The sequence below is a fragment of the Cololabis saira genome, chromosome 2 (genome assembly GCF_033807715.1).
Source record: "Cololabis saira isolate AMF1-May2022 chromosome 2, fColSai1.1, whole genome shotgun sequence".
Taxonomy (NCBI): domain Eukaryota; kingdom Metazoa; phylum Chordata; class Actinopteri; order Beloniformes; family Belonidae; genus Cololabis; species Cololabis saira.
This window is the reverse complement of record NC_084588.1, coordinates 50,770,698-50,791,778: the sequence shown is the minus strand read 5'-3', so window position 1 is coordinate 50,791,778 and position 21,081 is coordinate 50,770,698. Positions and strand designations below refer to the sequence as shown.

General features: G+C 39.3%; 1 protein-coding gene across 1 annotated transcript; it reads right to left on the bottom strand.

The window, feature by feature from the left end:
* Positions 1 to 295: 295 nt before the first annotated feature.
* pdpr (pyruvate dehydrogenase phosphatase regulatory subunit) lies at positions 296 to 20,621 on the bottom strand. The gene is made up of 18 exons (XM_061711580.1): positions 20,502 to 20,621; positions 18,668 to 18,941; positions 17,376 to 17,509; positions 15,782 to 15,863; positions 15,517 to 15,680; positions 15,288 to 15,409; positions 13,589 to 13,706; positions 13,166 to 13,315; positions 10,521 to 10,713; positions 9,803 to 9,927; positions 8,666 to 8,821; positions 7,867 to 8,000; positions 6,639 to 6,787; positions 5,110 to 5,222; positions 4,843 to 4,937; positions 4,648 to 4,737; positions 3,163 to 3,345; positions 296 to 993 (listed from the first exon to the last, which is right to left on the bottom strand). Exons 2-18 carry the CDS (start codon positions 18,928 to 18,930, stop codon positions 586 to 588), a joined length of 2,679 nt encoding a protein of 892 aa, XP_061567564.1. The 5' UTR covers positions 18,931 to 18,941; positions 20,502 to 20,621; the 3' UTR covers positions 296 to 585.
* Positions 20,622 to 21,081: the final 460 nt, after the last annotated feature.

The window sequence follows — 21,081 nt, the reverse complement described above, 5'->3', positions numbered from 1 at the left end:
AGCTCGCCGGGGACACCTCGCGCTACGGGGACATTGGCTCTCCTGGACCTCCAGGGACCCCAGTTCTCACAAGGACACCCACCAAACACTGCACTGAATATGAATAAACGGTTGTTTTTGGTTCGTTTTTTCGTTCCTGTTGACTAGTTTTTCATTTTTCTTATATGAAATAGAAAACGAAAATAAAAGCGTATTTTGAATCTTTGTTAAATCATATTAACACAGAAAAAGAAAAAATGCAGTGTAATTCAATATTTGTTTTTTGTTTTAAAAGGAAAATCAAATAAACCAATCGTTTTTTGTTTTTTGATTCCCACTCATGATGGAAAAATCCAATGACCAAAAGATACACGGACCCTGTTTTAATTCCCAATTTCGATTTTCAAACACATCAATGAAATCGGAAAACGGAAAACGGATAATGATCCGTTTTCCGGTTTCTGTTTTTTATTATCAAAACAAAAGATGGGTAACGGATTATTTCTCTATTTTTATTTTGTAATTTCAAAACAAAAAACGGATGGAAGTCCACGGACCCAGGAGTGGGTTTAACTGACGGAGTGATAGAGGGGCCGCTGCTCTACCTCACTTCCCCTGCAGGTTGCTGAGCTCCATGTCTTCCTTGCGGCGCTTCTGCTGGGTGAAGAGCGAGCTGAAGGGGTAGAGCTTGGCCTTGGCCGGGTACAGCTGGCCCGCGATGTCCACCTCGTAGTCCCCGCGGTTGATGAAGTCGGGCGTGATGGCGGTGGGCAGGCCCTCGGCGCTGGGCGGCGGCGACACGAAGCCCAGGCAGACGTGGCGCTCCAGCGTGTAGCTGTAGGCGCTGCTGGTGGTGGTGCCGGCCAGCAGGCCGTTGCAGTAGATGGGCTCGCCCCACCACGGCCACAGGTCCAGCTCCGTGTCGTGGTCCTCCAGGATCAGCATGACGAACCGCCGGAACACGCCGTCCTGCCGCTGCTGCAGCAACGCCTCCCGGCCCAGGAAGTTGGTGTCCTGGAGGAGGAAACGGTCAGACAGAGGAGGTGAAGAAAACGCTGGTCTACAAAGACCTGAATGGTCTTGGACCAAAATCCATGCTGGATCTTTTAGTTCCTATGAAGCTCCCAGACCCCTGAGGTTCATCTGGATCTGGGGCCGGATTCACAAAATATTCTTAAGAAAAAAAATCTTCTTAAGTGTCATTTTTTTCTTAAGTTCAGTCTTAAGAAGAAAAAAGAGAAGAAGTCATATTCTCCAAAAAAGTTCTTAAGTATTTTCTCAACTTTCTTCTTAAGTTTCTTCTTAAGAATAAATGGTATTCTTGAAATAAAAGTTCTAAAATTTGTTCTTGACTTTTTTCTTAACTTTAAAACAACCTTGACCTACCTTAAAATTTCTTCTGTCAAAAGGTAATAATAATAATAATAATAATAATAATAAGACTCTAATATCACCTTTTTCAACACATTTTAGACAAGTTTAGACTAGTAGGTCATAGTTTGAGGATATACTTTGTAATTAATTACACAAAGAGCCTGTTAACTGTTTGTTAGCATATTAATTAGCGTGGTAGTTAATTATTATTAATTTTCTCAAATAGTATTTTTTTTTTCTCACATTAATCTCATCCACCAGAACCTTGAAAAGTTCCTGCATCTCTTTTTCTCCTTCTCCATGTTTAGTGAGTGACTGACATTTAAGACCAGAAGTACCTGTATGTATAATTTATGTATAATATATATATATATATATATATATATATATATATATATATATATATATATATATATATATATATATAGTTTGTTGGCGTGTGCAATGCAATGACATATTTTAAGAATTTCTTAAGTAGGAAAAATAAGAAATTCGTAAGAAATGACGGTTCTTAAGACGGTTCTTAAGAAAAAATTGAGGAATTTCACTTAAGAACTTTCTTATGAACTTCTTAATTTTAGACATTTCTTATGATCGTTCTTGAGAACATATTGATGAATCCGGCCCCAGGTTTGTTGTGGTTCCAGAACCAGGACCAAGCAAGGTGAGGCAGCGTTCAGTTATTCTGCTCCTCACCGGTGGAACAAACTTCCTGTAGACCTGAGGTCTGCTCCAACTGTAGATCCTTTAAATCAGGATAAAAACATTACTGTTTACTGAAGCGTACTCTTAAATTAAGTAAGAAATTAATAAAATAATAAAAAGCACAAGTAAAAAGTAAGGGTACTTTTTAACAACTTGTGCTTTTTATTATTATACCTCCTTTCTTATCATTTTATTTCATTTAATTTGTTATTTACTGGTTAATTGTGTCTTACCACTTTTAATGTTGATGTAAAGCACTTTGAATTAGCTTGTGTTGAATTGTGCTGTACAAATAAACTAAAAAAATAAATAATGTCACTTTTTATTTATTTTTTTATCCCTGATTTTTATGAACAAATTAAAAAAATATATTAAAAAAAAAACAGTTTAATTGTGTCTTGCTGCTTTTAATGTTGATGTAAAGCACTTTGAATTACTTGTGTTGAATTGTGCTGTACAATAAAACTTGGGAGAAATGGGGGTAATATTTATTTTCCGATCCGCTTTTTGTGTCTCATTTTTCAACCCTTTCATATTAAATGTCAAACTTGAGTGAGACCTTTTCGAGAAAGGGCGTGTGATGCGTCAGGTTGGAGGAGCCTGAGTGAAAATGAGCGTCGGCCCTGCTGGTGATGTGAGACGGACGACCCACGCAGGACCTGCCAATTTCTGCTCCTTTGCCAAAAAATGCTCCCTAATGGTTTTCTACCTTTTACTCCCTAAACCACTTCCTTTGCCCCTCCAAGTGGTCCTTGTATCTTGCCAGTTCGTCATTGTAAATAAGAATGTTCTTAATGACCTGCCTGTTTAAATAAAGGCGAATGACTGAATGAATATCAAATTAAGCGATAGAATTGTTTTTTTTTTCTCTTTTTCTCTTTATGTAATGCAATTCATGTCATGGGTCATGTATTTTGAAGGATCAAATACTCAACATCCCATATTATCAATTTTACATCGTGTAAGAAATGATTGGCGTGGCAATCAAACTTTGAAAATCCACTGTGCGCGTGTGCAGAAACCACAAAGTAGCATTTGTCGGGAGGGAGCAGAAATTGGCAGAACACCGGATCGGAAACGGCGAGGCCTCTCGGGTAAACGGACCTTGTCAAACTTGACCCTGAACTCGCGTCCACACTCCAGCGGGGTGGTGAAGGTGTCCAGGTCCTGGCCCCAGAAGGCGAAGAACTTCTCGATGCGGAGGCTGCGCAGGGCGTAGTAGCCGGCGTTGCGGATGCCGAACTTCTGGCCCACGGATATGACCTCGTTGTAGACGTGCAGCGCGTACTGGAGGACAGACAGACACACCACGGTCACTCCAGCAGCCAGAAGATCGGCTTGTTCCCCCACATTAACATCAGGAACAACATGTTCTGGATCTGAATGTTGAATGTGCTGCCAAGCGTCCTGTGACCCGGTGGCACCACTGAGAGGCATCGCAGGTCCTTCCTCCCCGATGCCATCAGACTTTACAACCAGGCCTGCTCTCAGTAGTTAACGGACAATAACATGTGCAATAACGTATAACATGTGCAATTATGTGCAATATCTGTCTACCTCACACACATCCTACCTGCTTTTTTTTTTCTTTCAATCTACTGTATATACTGCTCATATTTCTGTAATTATACATATTTTATATATATTTTTTACTTTTTAGTCTCTTTTTACCCCTCCCCTGCATGTGTGTGCTAAGTGTACTGCTGCCAACAAAATAAGTTTCCCCACTGAGGGAGAAAATAAAGGATTATCTTATGTTTAATTGTGTTAATTAAATCATTATCGATGATTGTTTAAATTGGATACAACATATTGATACTGTATGCATGAAATCTATGAAGATGTTTGGTATTTTGAGAAAGGTTTGTCCTTTTGTTCTTCCTTCCTCTCATTTAACTCTCTATTATAGTTTAATCTTCCCTCATCTTAATTACTGCAACATTGTTTGGGCTTCAACACATTCAACATATATTAATAAATTATTGATTATTCAAAAAAGGTTTCTCAGAATGATATCACATGCAAACAGATATGAGCCATCTGCTCCCCTTTTCATTAAATATTCATTATTATCCGTCAATAAACATTTTTCAAACATGTTTATTTATGTTCAATTTTAAAAATTATATACTAGATCTTCCTTCTTCTTTTCATAATTTCTTTTGTGTTAATTCCAATATTCATTCTTATGCCACAAGGAACAAAGATGATTTTAATTTACCGTTTTGTAGAACATGTAAACATCAATCTTTCTCCACTTGTGGAATTTACTCAATAAATCTCTTAAATCATCACCATCCTTGCCAATATTGAAAAAACATTTAAAGAACTTTCTTATTGTTTCATCTTTGTAGTGTTTATTATTTAATCTGAGTTACATTTTCTTTTGTGTTTTTTTTACTCCCCCTTGTGTAGCTTTTGTTGTGTTTTTTATTCATATATGGAAAGGATTCTATATAAGTCACCAGGCTTCTTCCTTTCCTTGCATATTATTTCATTGTTTTTTCATTTTTTGTTCAATTTGTCTTATATTGCCAAATGAATAAACTAAACTAAACTAATAGATGTTGTCGTGTGTTCAGGTTGCACCTCTATGGGGATGTAGAGCATGAAACCCGGCTCTCCGGTGTGAGTCATGCTCATCACTCTGATCCCGTTGGCGTAGCCGACGCTCATCTCCTGGAAACACAGGAAACACAGTCAGCAGGAAACACAGTCAGCTGCTGCTCCCGACGATCCCAGACTGATCCCAGCCCTGAGGTCGACCAGGTTTGGGTTTTTTACCTTGCAGAACATGGAGGGAAAACGGTCAGGCGTCATGGAAACGTACGACAGCTCGGCCAGAACGTCCATCGCTCGGGGTCCGATCAGATTTAAAGCTACAGGAAAAGAGCAGGGAGATAAGAAAAGGTGTTCTGATGAAGGCCAGACTCCTTGGTTTTCCACAAGTTGATTAAATACCAAAACTAGGTTTCTCAAACAACTGTACTGGATATGAATGTGTTTTTAATGTTTCCTCCCTGCTCCCGACGCCGCCCCCCACATTCTCACCCGTGTACTTCCAGCTCACGTCCTCCAGGTGGAGGTGCGGGTCCTCCGGCATGTGCTTCTTGATCCAGGACCAGCAGTGGACCTGCTGGTCTGTTGGAGAGATGATGAAGAAGCTGGGGAGGAAACGGCCGTGAGTTTGGATTCATAACTCACTGTTTCATTTAAAAATGTAAATGAAAATAAGACGGAGGTTATTGTGTTTGGACATCCGGTTGTTTTAAATGACTGTTGCTGCTCTGGTCCCCCTTGGTTCCAAAAAGTTATTTTATTAAAAGCCTTGGTGTCACTTTTGATAGTGAGTTTAAATTTGATAGATTGGGTCTAAGTCAAAGGTGCCTTTTTTCAGCTAAGGCTCCTGGCCAAAGTTAAGCCCTACCTGTCTCCTAAAGACTTGGAGAGAGTCATTCACGCGTTCATTACGTCACGGCTAGACTATTGCAACGCTCTGCATGTGGGCTAAAGCTTGAGTTATGGTTCTGCGTCAAAACGACCCCGTGCCTACGGCGTGTGGTACGCGTCGACGCAGACCACACGCCGAAAATTGGAACTACGCGTCAAGGCGACGCAGACCAAACGCAGACGGAGAGGGCTGTGATTAGTTCATTTGGAAGCAACGCATTTCCGGTTTCCGGTTTGAAGCAGTCGTGAACTTTCAGCACTTTTTTCTTCGTGTATGTGTGATTCTTTTTTATTAGTTTTTTTGCACAATAGTTGTCCTTATCTCTTTGATTCACTGTGACCGGAAAAAGTTGGATAAACCATTCAGGAAAAGATCGCGAATTAGCGGTCGCGGGGGGTACTGCACCGTGGAGAAATGGAGTGACGGAGAAGTCCGAAGGTTCACGACGGCGTCACGGGGACTGCGTGGTTTGACGCAGAACCATAATTCAGGCTTTAGACCAGCGTTGTGTGCGACGCCTGCAGCTGGTGCAGAATGCTGCTGCTCGACTTCTGACTGGCACTAGAAAATGTGACAACATTACCCGGTTCTGGCCTCCCTGCACTGACTTCCTGTTCACTACACAATTGATTTTAAGATTTTGGTTGATAAATCACTGAATGGCTTGGCATCCCAATACCTTACTGAACTTCTCCACACTCACACACCAGCCAGAGCACTGAGGTCATCAAGTCAGTTGCTCTTAGACGTCCCAAAATCCAGACTCAAAACAAAAGGTGACCAAGCCTTTGCGGTGGCTAAGCTAAGCTCTGGAATAGCTGCCACTAACCATTACATCTGCTCAGACCCTAGATGTTTTTAAGTCTTCTTTGAAAATGTATTTCTCACTTTGTGCGTCTGTTGTTTGCTGTCTATTTTTTATTACTATTTTATTGATCACCCTAGTACATTAGTGATTTCATTGTTTCTGCACTTTGTACTGTATTTTCTTGTGCTATTGTTTCATGTTATTGTAAACTGTACAGCACTTTGGTCGACCTTGGTTGTTTTGAAATGTGCTATATAAATAAAATTGACATTGACATAACAAACTTTGTCTGTGCAGTTTTATCAGCCGGATGTTTCAGACCTGTTTTTGCTGATGCGGACGACGCTGCAGTCGTTCTCGTATCCCCCTCTCTCGTTCAGCATGCCGGTGTGGACGATGTGTCCGACAGGAACGTCCAGGTCGTTGGCACAAAGATGCTGCAGCAGCTCCAGAGCCTGATCGCCTGTAGACTGAGACACCGGAGCAAAGCAGAAGCTTCAGCGTTACACCGAATAAAACTGCTCTGCTTCACGTGTACGCAACACAGTAATCCCTCGCTGTAACGCCGTTCACCTTTCACGTCTCGATGCTTCACAGATTTGCATTGTGCATCGTGTTCTGCATTCTGTTTGGCTAAACCAGGGGTCGGCAACCCAAAATGTTTTAGAGCCATATTGGACCAAAAACACAAAAAACTAATATTTCTGGAGCCGTAAAAAATGAAAAGTCAGCCTTAAAATGAAGGCAACACATGCTGCATGTTTCTATATTAGTTATAACTGGGGGAAGATTTTTTTTTTCATTATGCTCTTCGAGAAAAAAGTGGAAATGTCGAGAAAAAAGTGGAAATGTCAAAAAAAGTGGAAATTTCGAGAGAAAAGTCGAAATCTCGAGGAAAAAGTCAAAATTTCGAGAAAAAAGTAGAAATTTCGAGAAAAAAGTAGAAATTTCGAGAAAAAAGTCAAAATGGCGAGATTAAAAAAGGAAAAAAGAAAAGAGAAAAAAAAGGAAAAAAAGAAATCAAAAAAAGGAAAAAAAAGAAAAAAAAAGTCAAACATTTTTGAAAAAGCTCCAGGAGCCACTAGGGCGGCGCTAAAGAGCCGCATGCGGCTCTAGAGCCGCGGATTGCCGACCCCTGGGCTAAACAGTCTCCCTGCTTTTCCACTTCCTGTGTGTCAATAACGTTACGGTTTAATATGTACTCCAGATGTACATAACACAGTTTGCCACATTTAAGTTTGCAAATTTTCTCCAAAAGCCAGAATGTTGACACATAGTTCTGCACCGATTCTCCCGTTCAGATCCAGGTCGCGGTGGGGCGGTGCTGATCTCCGCAACCTGAAGCCTTGTATAATAATATAAAAGGTTACAACTCCACGGATTTCACTTATCACAGGTTCTTTTTGGAATGTAACCCCCGCCAAAAATGAGGGATTCCAGTACTGATGTACAGACCGGCTCTTCCAACAGTTCATATCAAAGCGCTCACAAGCACGACGGCTGTAAATCAGTGATACTTATAAACGGCCCATGATGCACTGCAACTCACAGTTAGTTCAAACTTGGTGAAGGAGGACATGTCGATGACACAGACGGCCTCTTTGCAGCATTTCACTTCAGCTCCGACGATGTCGAACCAGTCGGGCTTGTAGAAGGTTTTGCTCTGGTCCAGAGACAGCAGATCTGCAACGACACACACGTCACTCCTCAGATCTCTGAACAACTTCAGCGCAGAAATCCTGCTCTGATTCACAGAGTGTGTAGCTGGACTCAGATTTTATTACTCCTGTTCAAAATCTGCTAAAAGTGCTGCCCAGAACGTGGCGATCACGCTCTGATATAAACACTCTCTGGCGCAGAGCTGGAAACCATATGTGACATCACAATTAATGCTAACTGGAATTAAAGTTTTGTTGGGCTTCTAAATTTAAGTGAACTGGAAGCTGTAAATTTCCCCCAAATCACCCCCTTTTTTTTTTTTTACAAAAAAGTAATTTGTGTAAATTAAATTTTTTCTTTCAAATGATATTACCTCATGAAAGAAATCCCTGCAAGCTTCCGATTACTGATGTTAGACTATAATGAAAGCTCTTTTCACATGAAATCGCCTGCTTAATAATAGATGTAAAACCAGTTTAACCACACAGCTTCCAGGAAACCTGGAGTAAACTGTGATTTTCAGTTATGGGACGGCAGTTTCAAAGCGAGCTACTAAGATATAAAGCATTATGTGTGACCTGAACGTGCAGGGAGGCGCTTCGACGGCACCTGAAAAACTCAAGTCTTGATCTCTTGAGACTCACCGAAGAGTCCTGAGAATGAGAAAGCTGCTGTTCAGGAGGCTGTACCTTTTCCTGGAGGAACAAAGTATTTTGGACGTTCGAAGCCGTGTTTCTCCATCCAGCGAGCTCCCTGGGTGTCCAGCCGGTCGTACAGAGGGCTGGTCCGGAGCTGGCGGCCCGTCTGGAAGTCCCACCGAGGAACCTTGAGCTCGTACAGCAGAGCTAGAGGACGGAACACACACAGTTATTAGAGCAAGAGTTAAAAAAAAATACAAATAAAAAGGAAAAGCACCAAGATGTTGACTGACAGGTGCTTATAAGCGAACTCCTTTAAGAATTTTCTCCAAACTGTAACAGGTTGCAACTGCATTATCCTCGATAACAGCACAGAATATTCCAATAAACCCTCAAACACTTATTTTAAATAATTTATCAACAATTAATGCTTCACTATGTCAGAAACTAATTTTGCTTGCTGGCCTAACAGCAGCAAAAAAGATAATAGCAGTAAGATGGAAACCACCACACACGCTTAACATCTCCCATTGGTATTTGACCTTCCTTGAAATTATCTACCTGGAAATATCTACAGCCCCAATTCATAATGCAAAACAACAAAATATTTTATTTTGGCATATGGCAGCAGATGAAATTAAGTCCGAACTCGAAAGATGTATTTAAAATTGACATAGATTACCTTGTTGCAGCTATCCTTGTCCAGTTTTTGATATGTTTTGCCTTTGTTTTATTTTGTCCTTTGTTCTATTATCTTTGTAGTATCTGTTTTTCTGCATTACCAATTTATTAATGGTTGTTTAAAATCATTGTGGATGCCACCTTCAGAAGATTTATTTAAGAAACATTTAGAGTGATTTCAAAAAAAAGTTTTCAAAACAAGAGTCATGGTCGGACGGTCGCACCACATGACATTTTGACGCTTAAAACAACAACAAAATCCCAAATAACTAGTATTTTTTGTAAAATTCAAGTGTGTCCATATGTGGGACAGGTTGGTCATATATATATATATATATATATATATATATATATATATATATATATATATATATATATATATATATATATATTCTTATCCATTTAAACCTTTTTTGAATTGAAAAAAAAAATCTGTTTATCAGAAAATATAGGCGTCACGTCATTGACCCTTATAACAGTATTATTTGCAGGTGTGTCCCCACTCACGCGTGACTTCCATCACTCGGTGTCTCAGGAAGGTGCGGCTGCTCTGCAGGTTGCCGAAGCGCTTGACGTCGAGCGGCCAGACGTTGGCGGTGGGGTAGCCGTAGGTCATCCACTCTGCCAGGTATCTGAACAACAGAACACACAACGGGCTGACTCTGCGTCGCTGCACAATCACAACCCGTCTACACGGCAGTGCCGACAAACAACAACGAGCTGCGGCCGACAGCGTTTCAGTGGGAAACACATTTACAGGAACTAGGGCTGGGAATTTTTGAGAATTTGGTTTTTAGCATTTTATGCAAATGTAACCCCAATACAGTATATAAAGTAATTAAATATAGACAATTTATGCAATTATAACTGAAAACTTTAATGTTTTCATAACATTAAACATATTTAAAAGGCAAAAACATGGCACCAGTTATTCTCGTGTCCAACAAAACATTCCTTTTTTGAGCATAAACAAAAAAATACCAAAAGTTGTAATGATGGGAATTTTTTTTTTTTTTTTTTTTTAAATCGATCTTTAGACCTACAAATCGATTTTTAGGAATTAATATAAGAATCGATTTAGAATCGGAAAATTGATTTTTTCAACACAGGCCTAATAGGAACCCTCGACAAATTCAACTTAAGACAAAAATAAGTTTACAATTCAGCTTCCAGCCCATCGGGTCGTACCTGTGCTCACATACAGCAGACGTACAAGCGTACTCACTTGCCAGCTCCTCCAGCGAAGGACAGACCCGAGGAGTTCATCCCTGCTAGCACGTAGTAGCCCGACAGGCCGGGTGTCTCCCCCATCAGGCAGCGCATGTCGGGCGTGAACGACTCCGGACAGTTGACCAGCTGATGGATCTCAGCCGACTCCAGACTCGGCATCCTCCTCAGCAGGGCGCTGAGCATCGGCTCTGGGGGCCAACGTGTACAAATGGATTATCAAATCATCTCTGTTAACAGATGCTCTGAAAAGGTTCAACAAAAACTATCCTAATTTTAAACACTGGTTCCTACTAGTTTTTTAATTTGAATTTTGGATAAACTTGTGTAATGCCACTTACAAGAGAGAGAGAGGAAAAAAATAGGTGTTTATTTTTTGTAAGAAGTTGGGTCAATTGACAGATTAAATAACCCCCTTATTGTACGTAGGGATGGGCGGTATGGACTAAAAAATGTATCACGATAATTTCTGGCATTTATCCTGATAACGATAAAAATGATGATAAAAAAAATACCAATTCAACTCCACCTTTGTAACTATAAATCTATCACCACATTCAGTCTTTGGAGCTCCCAAATCACTGCTCTAAAAGAATACTAAATACTAAACTACACCAATTAAATTGAATTAATAAAAACCAATTAAATGAGTTACACCTGTACTGCAAAACTGTAATGACTCAGATCCGCCCCGTCATCAACGGGAATTTTCCTTCCTTCCTTCCTTCCTTCCTTCCTTCACATACATTGTGCGTGGATTTAACGCAGAACCATAAATCAGCTTTGCACAAAAACGTCATCAATGGGAATTTATCGTTTCTACCGCGAGATGACAAATTCTTACCGTGGAGAATTTTTTTGACGGTATATCGTGAACGGTAAAATATCGCCCATTCCTAATTGTACGTAAGTGAAATGTATTTATATAGCAACTTTCACAGACAACGGAATGTCACAAGGTGCTTCACAAAAAAATAAAACATCAATAATAAAACGAATAAAACAATAAAAGTAGAAATACGATAAAAACAAGAAAATACCGATAAACTCCTAGAATAAAAGTACATACAGTAAAATCAACATGATGGTCATAAAACAACTGTCTCACTACTAATGTTTAAAAGCTGGGAGAAACAAGAGTGTTTTAAGTTTGCTCTTAAAAGCATCGATTGTTACAACTATAATAACATGAAGCTGTACTTGTACATGTAGTACAGACTTATAAAACAAATAACTGGTAGTGCAGAGCAACGTAGGACAGGTGATTTGAGTTGCTGCAGTTCTGGTCTGGCTGGTGATTAAATGTTTATGACGACCGTCGAGCTGCCCAGGACTCGGATTACTGCCCTCAGGCCAAGGGCAAAACACAGTCATGTGAGTTTCCACGTGCAGTTAAAAACATTTAAAAAGCACTTTAGTGTTTGTGTGAATTTCAATTTTTGCTCTCTGAGATATGACTGAATAAGTTTGTCTTTTACACTCAAAGTATATTTGATACCCTTTGGTGTATAGAAAAAAAAAAAACAAACCCAGCGCGGGTCTCTATATTAAGGAGAGCCGGGCGGATCAGCTGATCTGCTGATCTGACTACGATGTTCTGCTCTCAGATGCTTGTGAGTTCAGAAGTTCAGAGGAGCCGACACCCCCGACCACCCGACATTCAATATCCATCTCATTCATCCTATTTCTCCCTCTGATGAAATGAAATGTGGCTGTCTAAAATATGTCACACCATAAACAAATGTATAGCACGCCTAGCTACTGATCTGATGACCAAGTACGCCCAAGAATACATACCGTACTAATATAAAACAATAAAATGAATATAAATACCTAGGTGTCTGGATCGATGACTCCCTCACTTTTAAGCAGCATATAGAGAAACTTGTGAAGAAACTGAGGATAAAATTGGGTTTTTACTTTCGAAATAAGCTGTTTTTCCTTTAATGCTAAGAGGCGACTTGTTGCTGCTACCTTTCTACCAGTACTAGATTATGGAGATATTCTGTACATGAATGCTTCTGCTAAATGTCTTCATATGATCAATACTGCATATTCTGCTTCCCTGAGGTTCATTACAAATTGTAAACCATTGACACATCACTGTGAGTTATACTCTCGGGTTGGATGGTCTTCTCTTCACCCGAAGGCTCAGTCATTGCGATACTTTTATATATAAGGCAATGCTTGGTCTGCTGCTTCTTTCATCTGCTCCTTGATTGCACAGAGAAGTCCTGGTTCTTACTCGTTCCGTTCACAAGACGACCTGTTGCTTTCTGTTCCTTTTGCCCGAACTGAACTGGGCAAAAGAGCCTTTGTTTATTCTGCTCCTTCAGCCTGGAACACATTACAAGATGACTGGAGACTAACAGGGTTCATTTCTCTGAGAAATTTTAAGTCTAAATTGAAAAATACTTGAGGCTGACTCCATTACATGTACCTGTTTTTTTGTGATTTGCTTGCTTTTTTAATTTAATTTTAATTGTATTTTATCTGTTGGTGTTTTCTGTCATTTATAACTATGTGTTGTAATTGCTGCTGCCTATCTTGGCCAGGTCTCCCTTGGAAGAGGTTTTTAATCTCAATGGGATTTTCCTGGTTAAATAAAGGTTAAATCAAATTAAAAAAAACTACCCCCCCTACCAAAGTGATCCCAGTCCTCCTGCATGTTCTGGATCTCCAGCTGGTTCCGTCCTTCAGTGAAGATGGGTTTGGGGTTCTTCTCAAAGCCTCCAGAAAGAATGCCCCCCTGCCACGGCCTTGAATAAATCCTGCCGTCCATATCGATCACCACTGGGGAGAAGACACGCTTTTACAACGGCTGCTCTAAACTTTAACAATAATTAATTACTTTTACTCGCCCTGCAATTGATCAGTAATGATAAAAGGCTCCAACATGTTCTGGAGTCATTTCTTTAGATTTGAAGAGTGAAAGAAATTCCAAGGCAACATTGCAATGATAAGCAACAGAAAAGGTCACTCTCAGCTATTTTGCCGAGTAACAACGATGAGGTTTTAAATCCACTACAATCTGCAGCGTGTGTTTGTTGTGTTTGTTCCTGATACCTGGAGTGTTGGGCGATAGCGGCTCCTGCAGCTGCTTGGTGAGGAGATAGAAGTGCTCGCAGCCGTGGAGAGGAACCGATACCTTCACCTCGCTGGCCTGGCCCAGCTCGTAAGCCCACTGAAGGACAAACAAAGAGCAGATGTTATCGTTAGGGCTGTCAGTTTACCGCCTTAATTAATTACAATGCTAATTAACGCGTTATGAAAATGAACCGCAATTAATTATGAGTGGTAAAATGCGCAAGCATTTTAAATTTGGCCCATTGAGGGACCCGTAGCCACTTGGCAGGTCACTTCCCACCTGCTGCTAGTCAAACTAACAAAGCAGGGTGACACATGGATGTACGGAAGAGTATTAGGGCCAGGCAAGAGAAAAAAATAAAGAGTGGAAGATTTTTTTTACTGTGCACTTCAAGAAAAAAAAGTCTAAATTTCGTGAATAAAGTCGAAATTTCGCCTTTTTTCTCTCAACATTTCGACTTTTTCTCGAAATTGTACATCAACATTAATCTCGACATTTCGACTTTTTTCTCAAAATTTTTAATTTTTTCTCGACATTTCGAGTTTATTCAAGAAATTTTGACTTTATTCACGAAATTTTGACTTTTTTCTCGACTTTTTTCTGGAAGTGCATAATGAAAAAAAAATCTTCCTCCTCTAAAATATAATTTTTATTTTTCTCCTGCCTGGCCCTAATACTCTTCCGTATGGATGTGACTCATGGGAGCGACTCAGCAAATCTTCGCTGGGCCTTTGAACGGCAAGTTTATGTATAAAAAGCAAGAAGACGGGACTATCAACAAGAACGCGCTGATTTGTACATTTGGAAAAAAATAATTTTCTTCTCAGCGGAGCTGCTCCAGCCTGAATTATCATTTAAACGATAAACATGTTCGGACAAGTTCCACTGTAAACGTTACAGCTACTAGTGCTTGAATCGCTGTATTGAGTCAGCTTTAGTTTTAATTTTGAATTGAGAGTCTGCTTAAGTGCCTATTTGAGACTCAGCCTTATTTTATTTCTGAATTTATTTAACTGTATTTGTATTGCATTTTTGAATAATGCACCTGGCCTAATTGGTTTGCTGATGCGCTTGAGCTTTTTCTTTTGAATTTCATTAATGAAACACATTTCACCAATAAAAATGTGGATTTCAAATCTTCTCTTCTCAGTGTATTCAATTGATTAGCCATGCACTGCAATTTTGCAATGTCCTAGAATTTGAATTCTTTATTTGGGGACCTTTAGCAGATATGAGATTAAAATGCGATTAATTATATTAATAGTTTATTAAAAGTGATACTTATAAAGATTAAAAGTTTTTTTTTTTTTTACTCCCCCTTGTGTAGCTTTTGTTTTGTTTTTTATTCCTATATGGAAAGGATTCTATATAAGCCACCAGGCTTCTTCCTTTCCTTGCATATTATTTAATTGTTTTTTCATTTTTTTGTTCAATTTGTCTTATATTGCTAAATAAATAAACTAAACTAATTATAAATCCTGTAATAATTTTTTTTTTTTTTTTTTTTTTTTTTTAAATCGCCTGACAGCACTAGTTATCATGCTAAATAATGACACAATGAATAAACAAGATAAACAACTAAAGTCAAGACCGGGTGCTAAAACACACAGCTACTTTGTCTAATATCATATAGCAGCATGCTTCAATTCTACCATGGTTTATACTGAAATGCTTCACCTGGCCGGCACAACTGACGAAATATTCACATTCGATGGGGCCCCGATCCGTCTCCACAGCCATCACGTGGCCGTTCTCCACCACAACCTGCTGAACAGTCGTTCGCTCCAGGATCTGAACCCCTGCATGGGATAAGAGTGTGATGGATGAGGAGAAAAGGAGAGAACAGGTATTTCAGATAACACTGACGAGTGACAGTGACAGGATCGTGAACGGAGGTTGGCGTTGCCTTGTCCTGCAGCTGCTACAGCCAGCGCGTGGTTGACGTCAGGTGAAGACACCACGGCGTCGGCGGGGAGGTGCAGCGCCCCAACCAGGTCATGAATATTAACCAGAGGGTGGAGTTTGGCCACTTCTTTTGGTTTAATGATGTTACAGCTGATCCCCATTACCCTGAGAACAAAGTGAACGTTAAGGAACTATTTCATCTTTTGATTATGCACAAAGTTTCACACACACAGTCCCCAGAATTAAAGACAGACTTGCAGCCTTACTTGAGTCTTGAAGCCAGCCGTTTAAGGGAGATGAAACGGTCTTGATTCTGCGCCAGACACAAAGAACCCGTCTGCACATAACCTGCAACACAAATGGACTGTATTTATACTAGGGGTGTAACAATATATCGTGCCACGAAATTTTGCAATACAAAAACGTCACGATACGTGTCGTGGAGGTGACAAACTGTATCGCGATATTGGGTTATTAATATTAATCTATTATGTTGACCAGTAACGCGCATCCGACCGCGCCTCGACCCGCGGACCAAAATCTTCCTCCGCTCAGAAGAAACTAGTCCCGTTTTGAGCTCTGAACCTTTACTTATGTAAGTCTGGTGTAGAGTTAAGCCTTACCTTATTAAATTATTACCTTATTAAACCTTTTTGGGGTCGTGAGTAGGATAAACACGGGGAAACTTCTGCTGAGCTCCAGTGTACTTTAATGTCCCTCAACAGTGTAGGATTTTAGAACATCAACACAGCACCTAGTGCCGTACTGTGGCGTATCACTCCGCCCAATCTAAAACAGACTAATCACTACAGATAAACTGACTAGTGTCATTATAGTCCCTGATTTACATCAGAATATAAAGAATATATTTATAAAATAATGAACCCTGAATTACCAAAATAACCTTCTTAACTAAAATAAATCTCCTCTTACACTTATAAGGTGAGCATGAATCAATATTTTTAATGATGTAAAATTGTATGTATTTATTTACTTTTATTTATTTATTTAATTTTAGTTGTTAAATTTCTGGAAAAGAAAAAAGTCAAATCATACATGAGAGAAACTATTCAGTTTGTGGCAAAATATTTGTACTTGTATGAAACTGAAGATCATAATGCAAACCTGACATTTACTTTTAGTTCAGTTTGTGGAAAATGGTTGGCCTGGCTTTCTCTTTAAAACTTAAACAGTTCTAAAGCATTACAAACTGTAACAATAGGGCAAACGTACAGTATTGTTTTGTATTTTGTGTCTTTCAAACAAAAGACCATTTTTTCCAGTCATATGTTCCTCATGCAAGGTTGTTAAAGAAATACTGCTATAATATCGTTATCGTGACCTCAATATCCTACCGTATCGTGAGATTAGTGTATCGTTACACCCCTAATTTATACTGTACTGCTCTTTTCTTATAGAGCCGTTACACAACAAGTTACATTTACCCAGTCAAAGATCTTTTTTTTTTTCCGTTAGTTTATTCCCTCTTTATTTATGCATACCGATGAACATATCAGCAACAATGTGGGGTTCAGTGTCTTACCCAAGGACACTTGAATATTTTGACTGCAGAGGCCGGGGATCGAACCACCAACCACCACACAAAACACACACATAATATCACTCCAGCGGGCCTCAAAGAACTCGAGAGCCTTTCTTGTTCAAATAAAGGGGGATAATACATCATCGTCATCATTATCATTTTGTATAATACAAAAACCAGAAAGTCTGTTTTGTATATTCTAATAACTGTTCCTAAAAGTAATTAGATAATAATGTAAGTGGTACTCTTTCCAGTGAATTATTAGCACAGTCTTGGGTCCAAAAGGAGTAAAAAGCAATCAAGTGAAAGTATCTGACCTGTTTTGACCCCCGTTTCCTCTTCCAGTCGCTGGTACAGACTGTTTGAGTAATTGGCCATCTTGCACTCTATAGAGATGGGTTTGGCCACACTCACGATTCCAGCGCACAGCCTGGTTGTCCCAGCGCCAAGTCTGGAGGGGATGAGAACAGCGAATAAAGCATTTATACTAACAGTTATTTTAGTTGCCCTAGAAGGCAAAGATTTGATCGTTGATTGAGCTCCTTGTCTTGCTTATTTCAAGACCTGGTATGGCAGGTGAAGATGTGCCTGAGAGTGGCTACAGACGGGCAGAGGGCACACGCTGGATCTTCTGCTGATGGAAACACATTATAGGTTCCACTGCTGATGAAGCCGCCCCTATTTGTTTCTATTTCCCACAACTCCCTCCAACTGATCTTTCTCCTCCTCACATCCTCCAGCCATATCCACTGGTCCTACTGGCACTAGTCAAGGTGACCTACATGTGATTTAGTGGAAGGAAGCCTTCTCTGACAGACTACTACTACTACTACTACTACTACTACTACTACTACTACTACTACTAGTAAGGCAAGAGCGCAATCATGGTTCATTAAGTTGAGAGGCTTCTGCACCTTTATACACTCACAACAGTTTAGGGCTTACACACTTACAGGACTGTCTCAGAAAATTAGAATATTGTGATAAAGTTCTTTATTTTCTGTAATGCAATTAAAAAAACAAAAATGTCATACATTCTGGATTCATTACAAATAAACTGAAATATTGCAAGCCTTTTATTATTTTAATATTGCTGATTATGGTTTACAGTTTAAGATTAAGATTCCCAGAATATTCTAATTTTTTGAGATAGGATATTTGAGTTTTCTTAAGCTGTAAGCCATGATCAGCAATATTAAAATAATAAAAAGCTTGCAATATTTCAGTTGATTTGTAATGAATCCAGAATGTATGACATTTTTGCTTTTGTAATTGCATTACAGAAAATCACAATATTCTAATTTTCTGAGACAGTCCTGTATATCTTATCATACGATCTGTCTTTTTGGCTTTTATATTACTTATATATTTAATTGTTATACATCATATATATATATATATATATATATATATATATATATATATATATATATATATATTTTTTTTTTATTAAATTTTGTTTTTATTCTTATTCATCTTTTATATGGGTGTTGGTTTTTGGGTTGTTTTATTTCTCCTTTCTTGGTTCTTGTATATGACAGTGCTGAGTGTGTGAGATGGAGATGGGAACCTCCCAAAGAGATTAATAAAGTCTGAATCTGAATCTCACCTGCCCTGCTCAAGCAGCACAATGTCAGTCCAGCCCAGTTTGGCGAGGTGGTAGGCCACCGACGTCCCCACGATCCCCCCCCCACAGATCACCACCCGGGCCTGGCTGGGTAGAGGGAGCGGCTGGGAGTCTCCCTGGACAGCCAGACACTGGTTGGAGGTCCAGAGGCTCCTGTGGGCCAGCCTGAACCCGGTCTGGGGGGGCAGCAGCCGGGGCAGGAGGACGGGGGACAGAGCCCTGGAGCTCCGCACACAGCTGCACATGGCTGTGCTTCCTGCATAAACACACAAACAAACGTACAGCATCAGGAAAACGGCTTTAATCAACACTGCCCTTACTTTTTAACAACTTGTGCTTTAATTATTTTATCTCTTTTCTTATCATTGTATTTGTTATTTACTGTTTAATTGTGCCTTACCGCTTTTAATGTTGATGTAAAGCACTTTGAATCAAAGATACTCTACACAGAAGATCACGCATTACCGTTGCTGCCAATGGTATGAAATGGTATCCACTTCCTGTCTCCTAAGTGGGCGTGGTCGCCCCTTATTTACTTATTTACATATTTACTTAGGTTACTATGGGGCGAAGGAATTGGTAATAATCTGTGCTCACGTTCACTTTTCCCATAGGAATCAATAGACTTAGGACCTACTTCCTGTCTCCTAAAGGGGCAGTGGGGGAACCCACGTGACACAGATACAGGAAACCCAACCGTAGTGGGGGTAGAGTTTATAAAACGTCTCTGTTTGAATTAGCTCGTGTTGAATTGTGCTATACAAATAAACTAAAATAAAACAAAAACAAATGTCACTTTATTTATTTATTTTTTATCCCCGATTTTTATGAAACTTTTTTTTTAATATTTAAAAAAAATAATCCCACTAGCAACCCCTAGATGTCACGTTTTATTTATTTATCTTTTAATTTTTATGAATTTCTTTTTATTAAAAATATTTTTTTTCAAATCTTATTTTTCTTCCACTAGCAACCACTAAATGTCACATTTTATTTATTTATTTTTTACATTTTTATCCCCTATTTTTATGAAAAAAATAAATAAATATAAAAAATTTAAATCGTATTTTCTTTCACTACCAACCCCTAAATGTCACATTTTATTAATTTTTAATTGTTATCCACGATTTTTATCAAAAAATAATCTTATTTTCTTCCACTCAACCCCTAAATGTCACATTTTAATAAAAGTAACAGGAATCTGCCCAACTGCTTTCTGTTTACTTTAGTATTTTTGCGGCGTTTTAACTAATTAAACCACAATATTCCTCTAAACTACCCCGTAAATGTTCTCTTTGGGGACAACATTTAACACACTATTTGACATTTCGCTGGCAGCTCTGGGAGGCTCAAGGTTAACACTTTAAAAGACCTTAAAAGTCCTTGAAACACCGAATTAATAGAAACTATTAGCTCCTTAAGGATGATTTATGGTTCCGCGTTACATCAACGCAGAGCCTACGGCGTATGGTACGCGGCGACGCACACCGTACGGTGTGCGTCGCCGCGTACCATCGTCGGCGACGTTCTTAACGCAGAACCATAAATCAGGCTTTAGCAAGCCCACTAGCTTTAGCTGGAGAAATAGTCCAATCTTCCTCCAGAAACTCAACCTTACAGGACAAAAGTCTTGACAGACACGGTTTAAACATTATATAACACTTGTCATGTTGGAGGTTTGTTGCTGGTAAAGTCAACGTTAAGGTTAAAACTAGTGCGTAGCGACACCTGCTAATGTTGCTGCTGTTGCAGCAAAACACTCAGATATAAGTGTCTCTGGAGTTTAATTTACTGGACTAAAGTACTTTAAACTCACCGAGTCAGACCAGACCAGAGCAGACCCTGCTGGAGTTAGAGACACCAGTGGAAACAGCAACACAGATGCGAGTGAAAGTGTCGAGATGTGGAGAAATATGACAGGTTCGATGACAGGCGCTACTTCCGCCCGGGACTTTCACAATAAAGGCTCGCAAAATAGTTTTATTCTGTCAATGTGGAAACTAGTTCAATTATTGTTAGTAGTAGTAGTAGTAGTAGTAGTAGTAGTAGTAGTAGTAGTCAGTACTCGAGTTGTAAAAATAAATCAGGGGGGATGGGGGATGGGGGATTTGATCATATGGGGACAGATAATTTGTGCTGATTACAAATAATATAATATTTTACAAATAATAGCAGTGACCAAAACAGCTGCAGAAATACTGCAGGAATGACATAGCAGCAGTTAAATGCAGCCTTCTGTAAGCTTTAAATATCCACTTGGCTTACATCAAATACATCAAAACACAACAATAAAAAACACTTTTCTGAACTTATCAATACGACTCTGTCCTTCACAGGATAAGTAACATGGATCACTGCAAAAACTCACAATCTTAACAAGAATATTTGTCTTATTT